This window comes from Bubalus kerabau, chromosome 10, assembly GCF_029407905.1.
Source record: "Bubalus kerabau isolate K-KA32 ecotype Philippines breed swamp buffalo chromosome 10, PCC_UOA_SB_1v2, whole genome shotgun sequence".
NCBI lineage: Eukaryota > Metazoa > Chordata > Mammalia > Artiodactyla > Bovidae > Bubalus > Bubalus kerabau.
In genome coordinates, this window is record NC_073633.1 from 11,224,083 (window position 1) to 11,244,277 (window position 20,195).

At 36.4% G+C, this 20,195-nt stretch overlaps 1 protein-coding gene across 2 annotated transcripts in view; it reads right to left on the minus strand.

The window, feature by feature from the left end:
- Positions 1-20,195, minus strand: part of CERT1 (ceramide transporter 1) — a 129,047-nt gene that overhangs the window by 104,987 nt on the left and 3,865 nt on the right. For both annotated transcript variants that reach the window (XM_055536591.1, XM_055536592.1), the window contains exon 3: positions 18,221-18,355. In XM_055536591.1, coding sequence (XP_055392566.1) covers positions 18,221-18,355 — 135 coding nt within the window. The remainder of the gene's footprint in view (positions 1-18,220; positions 18,356-20,195) is intronic.

The window sequence follows — 20,195 nt, forward strand, 5'->3', positions numbered from 1 at the left end:
CATTAACCAAATCATAAGAACTGCAAAACTTCAACCACAACTACAGATAAGAAAGGTGTACTGCCATCCCCTTCCTCTCTTGCCCTCAATCTTTCACAGCATCAACTCTTCACATCAGGTGGCCAAAGTATTGGAGCTTCAGCATCAGTCTTTTCAACGAATATTCAGGTTGATTTTCTTCAATATTAACTGGCTTGATCTCCTTGCAGTCCAAGGGACTCTCAAAGAGTCTTCTCCAACACCACAGTTCAAAAGCATCAATTCTTTGGTGCTCAGCCTTCTTTATAATCCAACTATCACATCCATACATGACTACTAAAAAACAATAGCTTTGACTAGACAGACCTTTGTCAGAAAAGTAATGTCTCTGCTTTTTAATACACTGTCTAGGTTTGTCACAGCTTTTCTTCCAAGGAGCAAGAGTCTTTTTAATTTCATGTCTTCAGTGACCGTCTGCAGTGATTTTGGAGCCTGAGAAAATAAAACCTGTCATTTTTTCCCCATCTATTTACCATGAAGTGATGGCACAGGATGCCATCATTTTAGTTTTTTGAATGCTGAGTTTCAACCCAGCTTTTTCACTCTCCTCTTTCACCTTCATCAAGAGGCTCTTTAGTTCCTCTTCACTTTCTGCCATCTGTATATCTGAGGTTATCAATATTTCTCCTAGTAATCTTGATTCCAGCTTGAGATTCATCCAGCCCAGCATTTTGCATGATGCACTCTACATATAAGTTAAATAAGCAGGATGACAATATACAGCCTTGACATACTCCTTTACCAATTTGGAACCAATCCATTGTTTCATGTCTGGTTCTAACTGTTGCTTCTTGACTTGCATACAGATTTCTCGGGAGGCAGGTAAGGTGGTCTGGTATTCCTATCATTTGAAGAATATTCCACAGTGACTGTGGTATCCACACACTCTTAAGGCTTTAGCATAGTCAAAGCAGCATAATGCTGGACTTTATAACCAGAGCTTCTTACTCATTAGGTCTGAGGTAGGGCTTGAGAATTTGTATTTCCAACAAGTCCACAGCTGATACTGATACTACTGGCCTGGATATCATATTTTAGGTATAATGTCAATGCCCTCTGCTTATGTTCCTCTTATTTAATATTTCCTTGTTTTGAAGTGGCACATTTTCCAGAAGAAACGTCTGTGGAATGTTTTTTACTTATTATTATGAGAATTCTCAAACATATGCAAAAATAATGAATCCCCATGCCACTATTCAGCTTCAACAATTACCTCACAGTCATTTTCATTTCATCAACACCCTCCACCAATTCATGCCTGAATAAATGGATTATTCTGAAGAAAATTCAAAACATATCATTTCATCCATAGATATTTAATTACGTATCTCTAAAATAAAACATTTTTCAAAAACCACAAGAAGTAAATTTTTTAAGACCTTCATATTTTAAAATGCTTTTATCTGCCCTTATACTTCCTTAGTGGTTCAGCTAGATACAGAACTCTATGTTGAAAATATTTCTTCACAAGGCAAGTACGACCTTTTCTATTTTACCTACCAGGGTTGTTCTAGAAAAGCCCCCAGCTATTTTGAATCCCTGTCCTTTGCTGTGATCTCCCCACACCTGCCGCTGAACCATTCAGGATATTTTTTCTCCGAAGTGGTCTGACTCACCTCAAAATATGTCTTTCACGATTTTTTTGTTTGTTTTTCACCTATGGTGTTGGATCTTCATTGGCCCTTTCAGTGTGAGAATCCATGCTCTCAACTTCTGTAAATGTTTCTCATATTCTTGCATTGAAAGTTGTTTTCTTTTCTCTTTCTGAAGCTCCCACAGTTCACATAGCAAATCTCTTTCTTTAGTTTACCTTTTCTCCTATTTCCTATCCTTTTGCTTTTTGCTACTTGTTGGGAAATGTGTATAATTCTACCTTCCAATTCGTTTGATTTTTTTAAATCACTGACCATATTAATAATTTCTAAGAGCTCTTTTTTACCTTCTTCCTTTCTTATAGTATACTTTTTTGGATTAATGATTCCAAATACTCATCTTAGCTCTTTGAGAAAAGTAACAAATTTTCTTATTTTGTGGAATATTTGAGTAATCTATTGCCTGGTATTACGTTTACTCTCTTGATTTCATTTATACTGAAAACTTTCCTCACAGGCCTGGTAGTGTTGACTGTTCATTTCTAAAAGTGAGGGATCTAAAAGCTGCCTGGAAGCTGTAAGGCTATGGGTAGTTTAATCAAAGATGGGATTCACTGTGGGATAATCTAGGTAGTTGAGTGACTTTGTTGGGGAAGTTCTAGTGCTATTGTTAGGTATTTCCTCTGAAGGTTGGTCAGATTCTCTAGAGAAGACTCTAGCAACCTCCTCCTCTGAGGATGAAAGTTTATTAGCTAGTGTTTTGGGAATCAAGTTGGGAATAGGAATGGGAGGGGTTAGAGGGAGCTCTCAATATTTTATCAGCATACTTCCTTTAATCTCCCTTTATTCAGTGATTCCTTGCTTTCATTTTTTTCTAGTGCACATCCCTCCACTTTCCAACCCAGAAAACACTATTTTATCCACTCTAAAAGAACAATTCACCATCTTTTGTCAGGTGAGGGGTGGGTCAATTATCCAACTGCACAAAGTTGTGTGAGAAAAATCTGAGGATGTGATTGTTTCTTAAGCTCACATTTGACTCATCTTGCTTATTTACAACTTCCACTCTCAATTCTTACTTCAAGAGGTATCTGGTACTACTAAAGTATTACATGATTGTGACATAAATCAAGTTCACAGTATTCCCAACTCATAGCTTACGAGTTGGATTTCTCAGATCTACAAACTCACTTAGCACTTGTCCATGTTTTCCCAGCTTCTAAAACTCTGTCTTCTATTGTCTCCTTGGGGCTTCCCTAATGGCTCAGATGGTGAAGAATCTGCTAACAAAGCGGGAGACCTGGGTTTGATCCCTGAGTCGGAAAGATCCCCTGGAGAAGGGAATGGCAACCCACTCCAGTATTCTTGCCTGGAGAATTCCATGGACAGAGGCTACAGTCCATGGGATTGCGAAAGGTCAGACACAACTGAGTGACTAACACATACATTATCTCCTTACCTTTCTCCCTTTCAGTATTAAAAATCTTTTTTTTAACTCTATTACTAAACTAAGGAGCCTCTTGATGAAGGTGAAAGAGGAGAGTAAAAAAGCTGGCTTAAAACTCAATAGTCAGAAAATGAAGATCATGGCATGAGGTCCCTTCAGTCCATGGCAAATAGATGGGGAAACAATGGAAACAATGACAGACTCTATTTTTGGGGGGCTCCAAAATCACTGCAGATGGTGACTGCAGCCATGAAATTAAAAGACGTTTGCTCCTTGAAAGAAAAGCTATGACAAACCTAGACAGCATATAAAAAGCAAAGACATCACTTTGCTGACAAAGGTCCATCTAGTCAAAGCCATAGTTTTTCCAGCAGTCATTTTTGGATGTTAGAGTTGGACCATAAAGAAAGCTGAGTGCCAAGGAATTCATGCTTTTGAACTATAGTGTTAGAGAAGACTCCTCAGAGTCCCTTGGACTGCAAGGTGATCAAAACAGTCAATTCTAAAGGAAATCAACCCTGAATATTCATTGGAAGGACGGATACTGAAGCTGAAACGCCAATACTCTGGCAAACTGATGCGAAGACCTGACTCATCAGAAAAGACCCTGATGCTGGGAAAGACTGAGCAGGGGGAGAAGATGACGACAGAGGACGAGATGGTTGGATTCCATCACTGACTCAATGGACATAGTTTGAGCAAGCTCTGGGAGATGGTGAAGGACAGGGAAGCCTGGTGCTGCGGTCCATGGAGTTGTAGAGTTGGACACAACTGAGAGACTGAACAACTATTCTTTGTATGGGCAAAGAGATACAGTACATGAATCTTTACCTAGAAGAACTTCCTAATTTTTTAAAAGCCAAATGAAACCTCACTTTATGAAACTGGGTTTGTATTTAAGTTTTCAAGAATTATTACCCAATCCAGTCTCCTTCCCTCAAGACACCATCCTTGTAGAGATAACCTGAATTTCTGGATGAGTGTCAACTGGTCATGATGTCTTAGTTTCTTGTACCCTCATAATCAATTTATAATGATCTTTTTCTTTCTTAAGTGATAAATCCTCATTTTTTAAAAGATGAAAATATAGGAAAACATATTTTTAGAAGTAATTTTTGGGTAATATATATTCTCTAACTTAGGGACTAAGAACATATCTCATTCTTTTTATCAGCTATGTTTCCTTCCTTAAATGAAGAAAGGACAGAGATTAAGTCTACACAACAACCACTCCAAGGAAGAAGCTCAAGAGTAATATCAATTTCCCTAGTGAAATCACTACATGATGAGTCATTAGCTTGTAATTTTCAATCTAAAGCTTTGTAATTTTAATTAAGTGGCTGTGTGCCACTGAAGACCAAACTAAAAATCTTGAAATTAAGCAAAATATACATACAAATAGGTTCTAAATATGTTATTTTCTAATGACAGTGACAAAATCAGTCTGTTAGTTTGGCAGAAAATATTACCAAATACATACCTGAAATTATGATATATAGAATATATAAAGAACTTTCATAACTCAACAGCAAGAAGGCAAACAGAAATGAGATTTGAAAAGATGCATTACCAAAGAGATACAAATAACAAGCAGATGAAAAGATGTACAACTTGATTAGTCATTAGGAAAATGCAAACTGAAGCCACAATGATATCACTATACAACTACTAGAATAGTTAAGATAAAAAATCAACCAAATTAAAAAAAAAAAAAAAAACAAGCAATGAAAAAAATGTTGAGCAACTGTAATGCATTGTTGGTAGAAATATAAAATGGTACTGCCACTTTGGAACACAGCTTGGCAGTTTCTTATAAAGTTAAACATCTTACCATAGGACCCAGCAATCTCATTCCTAGGACCCAGCAATTCCCATTCCAAACCCAAAAGAAATAAAACATTATATTTACACAAAGACCTGTACTTGAATTATTAGCAGCTTACTTATGGTAGCCCCAAATTGGAAGCATAGATCAAGTGAGGAATGGATAAATAAACAGTGGTATATGTAATCTGTGGAACAGTACTCAGTAATAAAAAGGAGTAAATTAGGGATGCATAGAACATGGATGAGTCTCTAAAAGCATTACACTAAATGAAAAGTCAGACACAAAGAGTTGCACATTGTATGATTTCATTCTATATAACAATCTGGAAAAGGTAAAACTATAAGAACAGTGGTTGCCAGAGATTGGGGATGGAGAGATAACTAATCACAAAGAGGGCAGGCAAGAGCTTTTTGGGATGATGAAAATTATCTATGCTCTGTCGTAATGATCACGACTACATATATTTGTGAAAACTGTAACTGTACACTTAAAAGGGTGATTTTTACCAAGCATAAATTATATCTAATATGGTTTTTAAAAAGGGAAAATATGCCTTAACACACATACACACACACAATAAGCAGAAGAACAAAGAAAAAAGTAGAGCATGCAGAAAGCATAAAAAGAGCTAGCTGTTTAGTATAGTACATATTTTATACAAACACATATAATTTCTTTTAAGTTGTGAAATAGAACTCCTTGGTGCAAGGAAACTGTTTACAGGAAAAGCATGAGAACTGTTCAAATATGGCATGTCACACATTTCAACTTTAATAAGTCACTTGCATCTTCGTCTTTGTCTCCCTTTAACAAAAGGCTTTGCCAGCTTCTCCTTTCTTCTTTAAAAACTGCAGGCTTTATTTCTAATACAAGCATATCACAAAATAAACTTAGAGAAATCTGACTGCCTCTTATGTTGCCAAGAACAAAAGTACAAGTATTTTATGTTATTTTGTTTAATACACATAATCATTCAATCCTTTTACCACTTAAGAAAGCTGAAGCTCAGAGAAATTTAGTAATCATTTGAAGGCACCTTTAGCCATAAGAAACAGAGCTAAGATCTAAATCTGGGTTTGACCTGAAAACCCATGAATGATATATTTTTTAAGTTTTTATTTTGTATTGGGATATAGCTGATTAACACAGCAAAGGGACTCAGCATACATATACGTGTATCCATTCTTCCCCAAACTCCCTTCCCATCCAGGCTGCCACATAACATTGAGGAGAATTTCTTGTGCTCTACAATAGGTTCTTGTTGGTTATCCATTTTAAATAAAGCAGTGTATACATGTCCATCCCAAACTCCCTATCTCTTTCCTCTATCCTCCCCAACCCTGCCCTCGGCAATCATAAACTCCGTAAGCTCCTTCTCTAAATCTGTGAAATCTGTGAGTTTGCTTCTGTTTTGTAAGTGAGCTCCTTCGTATCACTTCTTTTTAGATTCTGCATATAAGGAATGTCATACGATATTCTCATTCCCTGACTTACTTCACTCAGTATAACGCTCTGCTGCTGCTGCTGCTGCTAAGTCGCTTCAGTCGTGTCCGACTCTGTGTGACCCCATAGACGGCAGCCCACCAGGCTCCCCCGTCCCTGGGATTCTCCAGGCAAGAATACTGGAGTGGCTTGCCATTTCCTTCTCCAATGCATGAAAGTGAAAAAGTGAAAGTGAAGTCGCTCAGTCGTGTCCGACTCTTAGCAACCCCATGGACTGCAGCCTACCAGGCTCCTCCGCCCATGGGATTTTTCCAGGCAAGAGTACTGAGTGGGGTGCCACTGCCTTCTCTGATAACGCTCTCTAGGTCCATTCATATTGCTGCAAATAGCACTATTTCATTCTTTTTTAATGGCTGAGTAATATTCCACCATATCTATATGTACCACATCTTCTTTATCTACTCCTCTGTTGATGGACATTTAGGTTGCTTTCATGTCTTGAGTACAGTGCTGCAATGAACATTGTATCCTCTTGGATCATGTTCTTCTCTAGATATATGTCCACAGGGTCTTACGGCAGCTCTATTTTTAAGTTTTTAAAGGAACACTCATACTGTTCTCCATAGTGGTTGTATCAATTGACAGTCCTTCCAAAAGTGTAGGATGGTTCCCTTCTCTCCACTCAGTCTCCAGCATTTATTGTTTGTGGATTTTTTTTCTGGCTAGTGTGGGGTGGTATCTCATTGTAGCTTTGATTTGCATTTCTCTAATAATTAAGTATGTTGAACATCTTTTCACGTGCCTATGGGCCATCTATATGTCTTCTTTGGAGCAATGTCCAATTAGTCTTCTGCCCATTTCTTGAATGTGTTGTTTCTGTTAAGCATCACAAAGTGAAGTGGCTCAGTTGTGTCTGACTCTTTGCGACCCCATGGACTGTACCCTACTGGGCTCCTCTATCCATGGGATTTTCCAGGCAAGAATACTGGAGTGGGGTGCCATTTCCTTCTCCAGGGGAACTTCCCGACCCAGGGATCAAACCTAGGTCTCCCACATTGTAGGCAAACCTTTACCAACTGAGCCACAAGGGAAGCATCACGAGCTGTATGTAAATTTTGGAGACTAATCCCTTATCAGTCACATTATTTGCAAATTTTTTCTCCCAACCTGTGTGCTGTCCTTTCATTTTGTTTACTGTTTCCTTTGCTGTGCAAAAGCTTTTGAGTTTAAGCAGGTCCCATTTCAGAGAAGGCAATAGCACCCCACTCCAGTACTCTTGCCTGGAAAATCCCATGGACGGAGGAGCCTGGTAGGCTGCAGTCCATGGGGTTGCTAACAGTTGGACACGACTGAGTGACTTCCCTTTCATGTTTCACTTTCATGCATTGGAGAAGGAAATGGCACCCCACTCCAGTGTTCTTGCCTGGAGAATCCCAGGAACGGGGGAGCCTGGTGGGCTGCCGTCTATGGGGTCGCACAGAGTCGGACACGACTGAAGCGAATTAGCAGCAGCAGCAGGTCCCATTTGTTTATTTTTATTTCCATTATTCTGGGAAATGGATGGAAAAAGATATTGCTGAGATTTATGTCAGAGAGTTTTTGCCTATGTTTTCTTCTAGGAGTTTAGTAGTGTCTGGTCTCACATTTAGGTCTTTAATCCATTTTGAGCTTCAAAAAGAATACAATACTTTGGAACAAACCTACCTAAAGAGACAAAACATCTGTACTCCAAAAACTGTTAAGATGCTGATGAAAGAAATTGAAGATGACATAAACAGATGGAAAGATACACCATGTTTGTGGACTGGAAGAATCAATATTGTCAAAATGACTATACTACCCAAGGCAATCAATAGATTCAGTGTAATCTCTATCAAATTACAAATAGCATTTTTCACAGAACTAGAACAACAACAAAAATCTCAAAATCTGTATGGAGATACAAACAATCCTGAATAGCCAAAGCAATCTTAAGAAAGAAAAACAGAGCTAAAGGAATCAGGCTCCCTGACTTCAGACTCGACTACAAAGCTACGGCATTAATGATATTTTAAGCATTTCAGAAATTAGGATAAAATGCTAAATCAAAAACTATATATGTGTAGCATTGAGAATTAAAGCCATTATAACTTTTAATGGAGTATAAACTGTACAACTACAGAATCAATATGCTGTATGGCTGCAAGCAATATACTGTAAATCAACTTCACTTTGTAATTAAAAAAAGAAAAAATACTAAGCAAAAACCTGTATAAGATCTTGAGAGAAGATCTTAAAAGATCTTGAGAGAAACTAAAAAAGAAGCTTGTTGCTAATTATTTCAAGCAGGCAAATCTAGGAAATGTTGTGTATTCCTTGTTTTAAGGAAACTTGAATGCTAAAACACAAACTATATTTATTAGAGATTTAACAGAAAACAGTAATAGCAAATCACACATTTTTGTCCTTTTCACTTTATTTAGAAAAAAAAAATTAGTAAAATTTACATATAAGAAGTGTATATATCAAACAGACCTTCTTAGGATTAAAACGGGAAAAAAAAACCCTTTTCATCTTAATAAGATGCTTTAAACAATTGTTTTATAAACATTTAACAGTTATGTTCCTGTAAGTCTTATACCAAATACAGTGCATTGCATATGCATTTTTCCTAAGCTCATTAAGTGATAAAATAACACCAGGTGGGAATCAGGAGACTTGAGTTCTAATTTTAACTCTTGATAGTTTGTGTTATGGGTTACATTGTGTATACACCCCCACATTTATATGCTAAAGCCTTAGCCTGAAACATGTCAGAAAGTGGATTTATTTGAAAATAGGGTAACTGGAGATGTAATTAGTTAGGATGAGGTCACAGTGGAGTAAAATAGGCCTCTAATTTAACTAGTGTCCTCATAAAAGGGGGAAATCTGGACACAGTTACATGAGCAGGGAGAATACCATGTAAACATTAATGCAGAGATGGGGATGATGCATTATCAGCCAAGAAATGCCGAAGACTGTCAGCATACCATCAAAAGCAACAGAAGGAACCAACCCTGACAACATCTTGATCTGGACGTCTAGCCTCCAGAACTATGAGACAATAAATGTTATTTAATTTGGTACAGTTGGAGGATACAAAATTAACATACAGAAATCAGATGCATTGCTACATACTAACAAAATATCAGAAAGAGAAATCAAGGAAATAATCCAATCTACTGTCATATGAAAAAGAAAAAAATGCATAGGAATAAACCTACCTAAGGAAGCAAATGACTGAGTGACTGAACTGAACTGAAAGGAGGCAAAAGACCTGCACTCAGAAAAGTATAAGGTACTGATGAAAGAAATCAAAGATGACACAAACTGATGGAAAGATATACCAAGTTCTTGGATCAGAAGAATCAATATTGTTGAAGTGGCCATACTACCCAAGGCAATCTACAGATTCAATGCAATTCTTATCATATTATCAATGGCATTTTTCACAGAACTGGAACAAAAAAAATCTTAAAATTTTTATGAAGATAAAAAAGACCCTGAAGAGCCAAAACACTTTGGAAAAAGAAGAACAGATGTGGAGGAATGACGCTCCCTGACTTCAGATTATACTACAAAGCTACAATCATAAAAACAGTATGGCATGGACACAAAACCAGACAAATAGATCAATGGAATAGGATAGAGTCCAGAAGCAAACCCATGCACTTACGGTCAATTAATCTAAAACAAAGCAGCCAGGGTTACATACTAGAGAAAAAAAAAATCTCTTCAATAAGTGGTGCTGGGAAAATTGGACAGCTACATATAAAACAATGAAATTGGTACATTTTCTGTAGCATGTACAAAAATAAACTCAAAATGGATCAAATGTCTAAATGTAAGACTGAATACTATAAAACTCCTAGAGGAAAACACAGGCAGAACACTCTTTGACATAAATGTCAGCAACATCTTCTTGGATCTATCTTCAAGAATAATGGAAACAAAAGCAAAAATAAACAAATGGGCTGTAAGTAAATTTAAAAGCTTTTGCTCAGCAAAGGAAATCATAAACAAAACAAAAAGATAATCTATGGAATGAGAGAAAAATGTCTGCAAATGATGTAACCAATAAGAGTTTAATTTCCAAAATATACAAACAGCTTATACAGGTCAATATCAAAAAAACAAAAGCCAAAACAAACAAACAAAAAAAAAACAGGCAGAAGACCTGAACAGACATTTTTCCAAAGAAGACATACAGGATGGCAAGAGGAGTATGAAAAGATGTTCAACATCACTAATTATTAGAGAAATGCAAATCAAAACTACTATAAGATATCTCCTCATACCAGTCAGAATGGCCATCATTAAAAAGTCTACAAATAACAAGTGGCAGAGATGGTGTGGAAAAAAGGGAAACCTCCTACACTGTTGATGGGAAAACTGGTGCAACCACTATGGAAAACAGTACAGAGGATCCTTAAAAAATTAAAAATAGAGTTGCCATATGATGCATCGATTCCATTACTGCGTGTATATATATCCAGAGAAAATGATAACTTGAAAAAAGACATGCACTCTAATGTTCACATCAACGCTATTTACAGTAGCTGAGACATGGAAGCAACCTAAATATCTGCCAACAGATGAACTGATGAAGAAGATGTGGATGTGTACACACACACACACACACACACACACAAATGGAATATTACTCAGCCATTATAGAGAGGAATGAAATATTGCCATTTACAGCAACATGGATGGAACTAGAGATTATCTATTAACTGAAGTAAATCAGACAGGGAAACACAAAGATATACATATCATATCACTTATATGTGGAATCTTAGAAAATGATACAAATGAATTTACAAAACAGACATAGACTCACAGCTATAGAAAACAAACTTATTTACCAAAAGGGAAAGGGCGGGGGGAGGGATAAATTAGGAACTGCAAGAGGAAGAAGACACATGTATACCTATGGCTGATTCATGTTGATGTATGGCAGAAACCAGCCCAGTACTGTAAAGCAATTATCCTTCAACTATAAATAAGTAAATTAAAAAAAAAATTAGGAGTTAGGAATAGCAGAGACAAACTGCTATATGTAAAATAGATAAACAACAAGGACCCAGGGAACTAGATATCTTATAATAACCTATAATGGAAAAGAATCTAAACATATATATTAAATTTTTTTTTTTTTAAAGATACCCAGTTTGTGGTTCTTTATTATGGCAACCCTAACAAACTAATGCATTTTGTAATTATATAATTTTGGATATGCTATTTCAAAATTCTGGGCTCTACATTTCAAATGGTATCTTTTTAAATATTTGTTTTCTTCTAAAACCTCTCACCAAATATTTTAAATATTTCTCACTGTATCTAAATATTAGAGTTACATTATTTGAGTTATACTCAACTTAAGATGAAGATAATATTTCCAAATGAACAACTGAACAGATACTATTAGAGTCTAAAGACAAAAATCTTAGCAGTATAAGGTTCTAATTTGTTTAGATATTTACTGGCAAATGCTCCTCAAATGAGGAGAATTATCAACTAGTACTACCTAGTGCTTTTTCTGGTTGATACACCTTCCCCTCCTTCCTTGAGTTCTTATTAACTCAGTTCAACAGAGCAAAATTGCACATTTGATAAAAGGCCAACTTCTCAGATTTCTTACTAATCTGTAGTTCCTCATACGATGATCAGTTATGGCCCTCTTCCTGACTGGTGATAGCCAATTTGCTGAATATCAACTTAAATTATTATTTTCTACTTTAAAATCCCACATAAAATTTTTAAAAATTAAAAACAAAATTTTTTTCTTCCAGTTTTACTGAGACATAGTTAACTCAAAAACTGTTTAGATCTGACTACTCTTTATTTGGCACTTTTAAAATTTTTTGTTTAATGATCATCTTCAATTTTGAATACTTCTTCCCCTTCCTGTTGGCTTCTTTGATTTTGCCAGGATCTTTCATTTCCTCCCTTAAAACCTTTACTTACCTAAGAGCTATTGGCTTACTTTTTTTTTTCCCCCAATGTAGCAATAAAGATTTTCATTACCTTTGTTTTCTGTCTGAAAATATTAGAACACTAAATTGGTGTATAAATTTCACTGTTATATGTGTGTGTGTGCTCAGTTGTGTCCAAGTCTTGGTGACCCCATGGACGGACTACAGTCCGTCAGGCTACACTGTCCATGGGGTTTTCCAGGCAAGAATACTGGAGTGGGTTGCCATTTCCTACTCCAGGGGATCTTCCCAACCCAGGGGTTGAACCTGTGTTTCCTTCATCTCCTACACTGGCAGACAGATCCTTTACCATCACTTGGGAAGCCCCGTATTTCACTATATCCAACCTATAATAATAACAAAAAACCCATTCACTTAAAGAAGTTTTAGATAGTAGGTATACAAAGTCAGATACCTAAGATGAGATTGGGGCTATAGACAGAGCTTAGACAAAACAATTCTTTTTGGTTTTTTTTGGACTGGGTCTTAGTTGTGGCCTGCCAGATCTTTAGTTGTGATGTGCAAACTCTTAGTTGTGGCATGTGGGATCCAGTTACCTGACCAGGGATGGAACCTGAGCCCCCTGCATTAGGAGTACAGAGTCTTAGCGACTGGACCACCAAGAAAGTCCCCAAACCAATTCTGAAGACATTACTATTTCCATTATTTCAAAAATCTGTACTAGCTAATTCCTGAAACATTGTCTAATCTCAATAGCTACAAACAAACCATTTCTCTTATTTTCACAAAAGGAGCATTAGCAGTTTAAAGAACTGATTAAAGAAATGCTAGCAATGTAGTTTTTAAATATGATACAAAAAGAAGGAATAGGCAAACCAACTGAACAAAAAAGAGTCCAGGAACGACCTCAAATATACATGGTAATGTAATATACAATAAAGATGACATTTCAAGTCAGTGGGGAAAAGGTGAATTTTTCAATTAATGGTATTTGACTATATGTTAGCCATTTGAAAAAAAGTTAAAAGTCCCCACATCACTCCTTTTACTAAAGTAACTCTCACAGAAATCAAATTTAAATATGAAATTTTAGTTGAAAATGTAACCACATGAGTTATAGTCTTTAAGGGCTTCCCAGGTGGCTCAGTGGTAAAGAATCCACCTACCAATGCAGGAGATGCAGGTTCGATCCCTGAGTAGGGAAGATTCCCTCAAGAAGAAAATAGCAACCCACTCCAGTATTCTTGCCTGGGAAATCCCATGGACAGAAGAACCTGGAGGGCTGCAGTCCACGGGTCGCAAACAGTCAGACATGACTGACCAGCTCAACAACAATAACAACAAATAGTATTTGAGGGGGAAACACCTATCCAAACACAATACAGTAGCCATAAAGGAAAAAGTCAAAAAAAGGACGCAAAATGTTTAATTTCTGTTAGGCTTAAAAAAAGACTATAAAACAAGAAGAAAGCGACAAATGACAACCTGAGGGGGAGACATTTACAATAAATATGACAAACTGCCAAATATGATATAAAGAGCTTTTACAAATCAGTAACTGAAAAAGATAGGAACAAGCGATGAGATGAGGGAAACTAAGAGTTCTAAACATAAGAAGTTACTCAGCCCCTTGAATAAAGAAGTGCAAAATCTAATATGAGACACCATTTTTATCAAGCAGTTTGACAAATATTTAACATTTCCAAAACCCGACTTTCTCAAAACTTGAAGGTATTGGGAAATAGAGACACTCATACACAATCAGTAGGAATGAAAAGCGGTACTTTTGAAAGGGCATTTGACAGTAAACTATAAACAAATTTAAAAATATTACATATGTTTGTTTCAAGAGTGCTTACAGTAAAACAAACTTAAACATGAGCTAAATGTCCAAAAACAGGGAAATGGCAAATAAATGTTATAGCCACATAATTCAACAAAGTGTAGTAAATGTCCAAGACATAGTAAATGAAAACAAGGTACAGAATAATAGGTTTAGTACGATGCTATCTGTGTAAATGAAAAAGGAAGGATAGAAACAAATAAATGCTTATATAGACATGATAATATCTGGAAGAACAGACCAAAAATTTAACTTTGGTTATTTCTTGAGTACAGGACTAAGAGTAAAGAGAAGCATTTACTTTGCAAACCTTTTCATGGTATGGTTTATATTTTTTTCACCATAGGTATTTTAAAACAGAACTTAAAAATTAATAAGTTTAAATACTCCATAAACATTGCTTTTGATTGATGAAATACAACTAATAATACAACTAACATTCACTGAACATCTACTATATGACAACTTTTGTAGCAGAGACTGAGTCTTAAGTAAATAACTACTAAACTACAATCACTGAAAAATTCAACTTACCACACTCATTTATTCAAGATATACATACATCATTTCCCACAAAGTGACACAGCACTGTTTTTCTTACTAACTTACTCCCAACCCCTCACATTAAGAATTATTTCCAGGTAACAAATTCTCCCAAGAAATACAAAGTTCCGTGAAAGTATTTCACTCAATTTATTATCACAGAGTTAAAGAACATGATTCAAATAAAGAATGACTTCATTGTTAAGCTAAAATAAGAAAATGAATTAGGTTCTATGGGAAAAGGTGGGCTCAAGTGTTATGTTCACTAACAAATAATAAATACGTTAATGAATTACAGTAGTCACAACTCTTCAAGTCCAGACTTCCTCATATATGAACATTATGATTTCCTAAGGATGTCATGTGTGTGAATTCAAACATATTTATTATTTGCCTTCAAAGATTAATTGATACAGGTAATAGCCCACATTTAAGGAAAGCAAAGATAACTATTTAACAGAGGTTAGTATTGTATTTTCGGAGAGGGCAATGACACCCCACTCCAGTACTCTTGCCTGGAAAATCCCATGGATGGGGGAGCCTGGAAGGCTGCAGTCCATGGGGTTGCTGAGGGTCGGATACGACTGGGTGACTTCGCTTTCACTTTTCACTTTCATGCATTGGAGAAGGAAATGGCAACCCACTCCAGTGTTCTTGCCTGGAGAGTCCCGGGGACGGTGGGGCCTGGTGGGCTGCCGTCTGTGGGGTCACACAGAGTCGGACACGACTCAAGCGACTTAGCAGCAGCAGCAGCAGTATTGTATTTTAAAAATTTAACTCAAATACATACTCTATTTGTCAACTTCTTTCTGAGAAGCTCACTGAATTCAGTTATATTTTGGAATTTCCTTGAAATATTATGTAACAGTGAACCTGGGAACCCACAGAGTAGGAGCAAAGTTGAAGGAGTTCAGGAATGTAAACGCTTGTTTCCCCCTGCCACCTGTTTAGCTACGCGTGGGTGCTCAGGCACTTCTGTCATGTCCAACTCTTAGCAACCCCAAAGACTGCAGCCCGCCAGGCTCCTCCGTCCATGGGGATTCTCCAGGCATGAATACTGGAGTGGGCTGCCAGGCCTCCTCCAGGGGATCTTCCCAACCCAGGGATCTAACAGGAGTCTCTTATGCCTCTGCATTGGCAGGAGGGGTCTTTACCACTAGTGCCGCCTGGGAAGCCCTGCTTAACTATAGTGAAGATTAACTACCCCTCAGATTCTGCTGCTTTATTTTTTTTTTTAACCTTCTGTACTACCACCTAGCCCAGTGAATACTTCCACTAGGTTCTTCCAAACTTTTCAAATCATTTTGGTTTCCTACTCATTTATTTGATTATGAACTGCAATAAAAGTTCTGTAAGCAACTACAGATCTAAAAACAATAGAAATCTACAAAGAACGAACACATCGCTTTTTCCTGAGTAGATGCAATGTAAATATTTATTGAAACTTTTTCTTTTTCCCAAATAAGCCAGGCACTATTACCACAATCCATAATTCAAGACAACGTAACTAAATTTAACTCCACAAAAATTAGCATGGTACTCTACGAATAGTATTTCTAAGGAAGATATAAAATCTCATTCGTCTCTTTCCACATCACCAATCAATAAACTATTTTCAAAGAGTCAAACAAGCACTGTAACTAACAAGCATCTAACAATATGCAAAAGAAGGAAGAAGGGAAGAACCAAAGGAAGACATTTCAAGATTATAAAATATATTTCTATCCCTGATTCATTCTTTCCTCGAGCATGAGCAGTGATCCATCTCAAAAGAAAGAAAACTCTAAAATGCTAAACTAGATACAATTTCAAAAGTTCATTATAATGAACCACAAACCAGTCAAAACAAACACTGAGTTTTTACGTTCAACCTATTTCTTTAAAATTGTTTTTAAGAATGGAGAGTAGTAGTTTCATTCTGAACATTTCCAAATAAATCCTCCATAAATTTTTCCAACTCAATATTCAACTAAGCATTTGTTTTCAAATTGTGAACACTTAAGGGCAGAATGTATGAAAACTGATGGAAAAATACTACATGATTTTCCTTAAATGTGTAACATAAACATATGTTAAGTCATTTAGATATGAACATATATCCAAAGCATACCATTTGCTTTTTATAAACAATATAAATTCTCTCATAAAGTGAATTCTCTTTGGATGTATCAGTGAAATCTAAGACTGTTTTAAGACACTCATTTTTAGATTTTAACTACAACAGCTTCCTTAACTGACTTCCACTTAACTAATCTGCCTTGTTGTTACTGTTTTGGGTAAGTCTGTGTCCGACTCTCTTGCGACCCTGTGGACCATAGCCCAGCAGGCTCCTCTATCCAAGGGATTTCCCAGGCAAGAATACTGAAGTGGGTTGCCTTTTCCTTCTCCAGGCGATCTTCCTGACCCAGGGATCAAACTCACATCTCTAGCACTGCAGGTAGATTCTTTACTCTGAGCTACTAGGGAAACTTACCCAACCTGACTTAGATAACATGTTTTTAACCTTTATTAAACATGCCATGAATGGTAATCACTCTCAACTAGTATGTTATTTTTAGTACATTCAGGTACTTCTGACCTACTAGTTGAGTTACATGTTTAACAATTCAGTTGGTTGTTCCTAAATCTGTTTGTATCAGTTTACTTGCTGTAGTCCTTACATAACTTTAACATTATGTAAGTCTATGGAACACAAAAGCAAAGAGTTATATCTATGTAAATGAAGTTGAGTGCAAGCTAAGTAGAATGACTCAATAAAGGTGAGTCATTCTTTTAAAAGGTATTAAATTAGATAAAGGTGAGACATCTGTAAAATATTAGGGAAAAACATTCAAAGTCAAAAAGAGGAACCTATATTTAGGGTTTTTCAAAAGTATCTTTAAGGCTTTATTCCACTTTAGAGAATCAAAACTGGAAATTGCAGATCATGCATTATGGATGTACTACTTTACACAAAAACTTCTCTCAACCATGATCTTCAAAGAGATATTGTTAGCTCTACATCAGAAAGTTGATTAAGTGAATTTAGATTTATGGTCTATTACATTTTAAGTCAAAATTTCAAAAAGTTACAATACGTATCTTTTTACTTTCCTCGTTTAACTTTTTCAATAACTCACTAAGTAACTGTGCCAACCTATCAGATATGAAGCCATCTAAAATGTTTTTCTGAAGCCCTTGTTTAAGGGCTTGTTGTAACCAACTAGATAAATCCTACATGTCTAAATAAAATAAGTGGAGGAGGAAACAGCAACCCACAGAATCCCATGGACAGAGGGAACTGGAGGATACAGTCCATAGCGTCACAGAGTCAGACACAACTGAGTATGCACGCACACACACAAAATAATAGTGTGCAGTGATATACTCTAAAATAATTCTACGGAAAAAAGTACTAGACTATGCTTCACAAGGGCAAGGATCTTAATCTATTCTTTTCATAAACATAAGCCCCAAGAATAGAGTTCCTAGTGTATAGCTGATGCTCAATCAACATTTGTTGAATGAAGGGAAACAGGAACTCACCGTGATGACAGCCTTGCTAAGACAGATGGATCCTCTGCAGCCATACTCTGTCTCATCTTCAGATTTGTAGTAACTCAGAGTATTATTTTTCAAAACTACCCAGCGATCCTGCCACCCATGAATATAGTTTGTCCACTGGAGGAAAAGAAAACAAAAAATTAAGTCAGTATTTTAGAAATCCAAACACTCTTAAACAGCAGTCAATCTAAGTTTAAGACCAAAATGTGTAAAGTTCTAACTACAAACAGTTAAAATTTAAAAATCTAAGATTTTCCGGATTAAACATGATTTTCCATAATTTCTTCAAAATTATAGATAAAATAGACAATAAATAAAACATAACATCTGAAGAATAAAAACTGAAGCACATTTCAGTTAAAAATTCTGCTTTTTTTTTTCTGGTGTGCTTTCATCCTCCCCTCCTCACCACCTTCAAGACTTAAATTTGTTTCTGTCCCTGTCGCATTCGACATATTCAACAGCAAAATAAGTTTGGCTACACAGTCTCTCACTCCCCTCATGCATGAAGCATTCTAAAATAGAAGCCAATCATGCCCAAAACTCTGTTTTTGTTGTTAAGTTATTCCTATATGAAAATGTATGATGTTCATGACTACATTAAAGTAAAAATACAGATCACCTCTTTGGTATATCTATCAACTTTACTTTTACCTCCATAGCACTCTTTGAAGATCTATTTTTCAAACTCAAGGGTAAAATACAAACATAAAATTGGTTTCCAAAAACATACTTGGATTATCTGTTTCCAGTACCTACAAATGGTTTGTGCTGCTAAAGTTCTACTGCTGCACAGTGAAGATCAAAACCAATAAACTTACAAAGGCAGAAATGTAACCTCTATCGGAATTGTTGATATTGTATATTTTTATGCCCTGGGGTTTTAAATAGACAATTCAAAAACTATCTGCCAAAAACTAACTCTAAATGGATTGTTAAAAATATACTGCATTGGCTCAGAGAAATCTTTTCTTTACTGTTTCCTAATTCAACAGGTTTGAGACTGTTTGGCTCTTAACATCTTCTGAACTCCACCATTACAAGCCCTCCCTGAGAACTTATCCACACAGGATAAGCACCCTGAGATTTACCACCACTTAAGACAGCGACTTAAAATGACAACAAATAGACACAAAAATAAATTTACCTCTACCATAGAGTGCACTACCCCACTATGTTCCTATTTCTTTGGCTATACTGCTACTTCCAGTCATTCAGACTCAAACCCGGCTCAGGATTCCAGTACAGCATGGACAGAGCAGTGGATACATCATCAGAGAGGCTCAAGCACTTTCCTAGCTGTGTGAAAAGTTCTGACAAATTATTTAACTTCATCTTTCCTGCCTATTAAACCCTTAAATCTGACTCTTATCTTTTTTCAAGTAATCCAATCATATTATCAGGGGCTTCCCTGGTGACACAGACGGTAAAAAATCTGCCTGCAATGCAGGAGACCTGAGTTCATTCCCTAGGTCAGGAAGATCCCCTGGAGAAGGGAATGGCTATCCACTCCAGTATTCCTGCCTGGAGAGTTCCATGCTCAGAGAAGCCTGGCGGGCTACAGGTCATGGGGTCGCAAAGAGTCGGACACAACTGACCAAATAATACTTTCTGGGTTCCTGAGAAGGCTTAATAACCTTACCTCTGATATCGTCTGCTTTTAATTTCATAACTTACATAATCTTATTTATTAGGCATATTTTGCTTATTTATCTTACATATTAACCTCATTTAGTCTCCAGTTACAAAACTTACATGAACAACTGATTGCCTACAATAGAAATTGTTTAGACTGGTATACCTTAATCCTACCTTGTATTCAATTATTGCCTCTCAGAAAACTAGTAACTATGTGACTACGGTCAAGTTACTTATCCTCTGTTTGTTTGTCACATTTTACCTCTTAAAATTTTTTAAGATTAAGCAAGAACAGACTTAGAACACTGCCAAGCACATA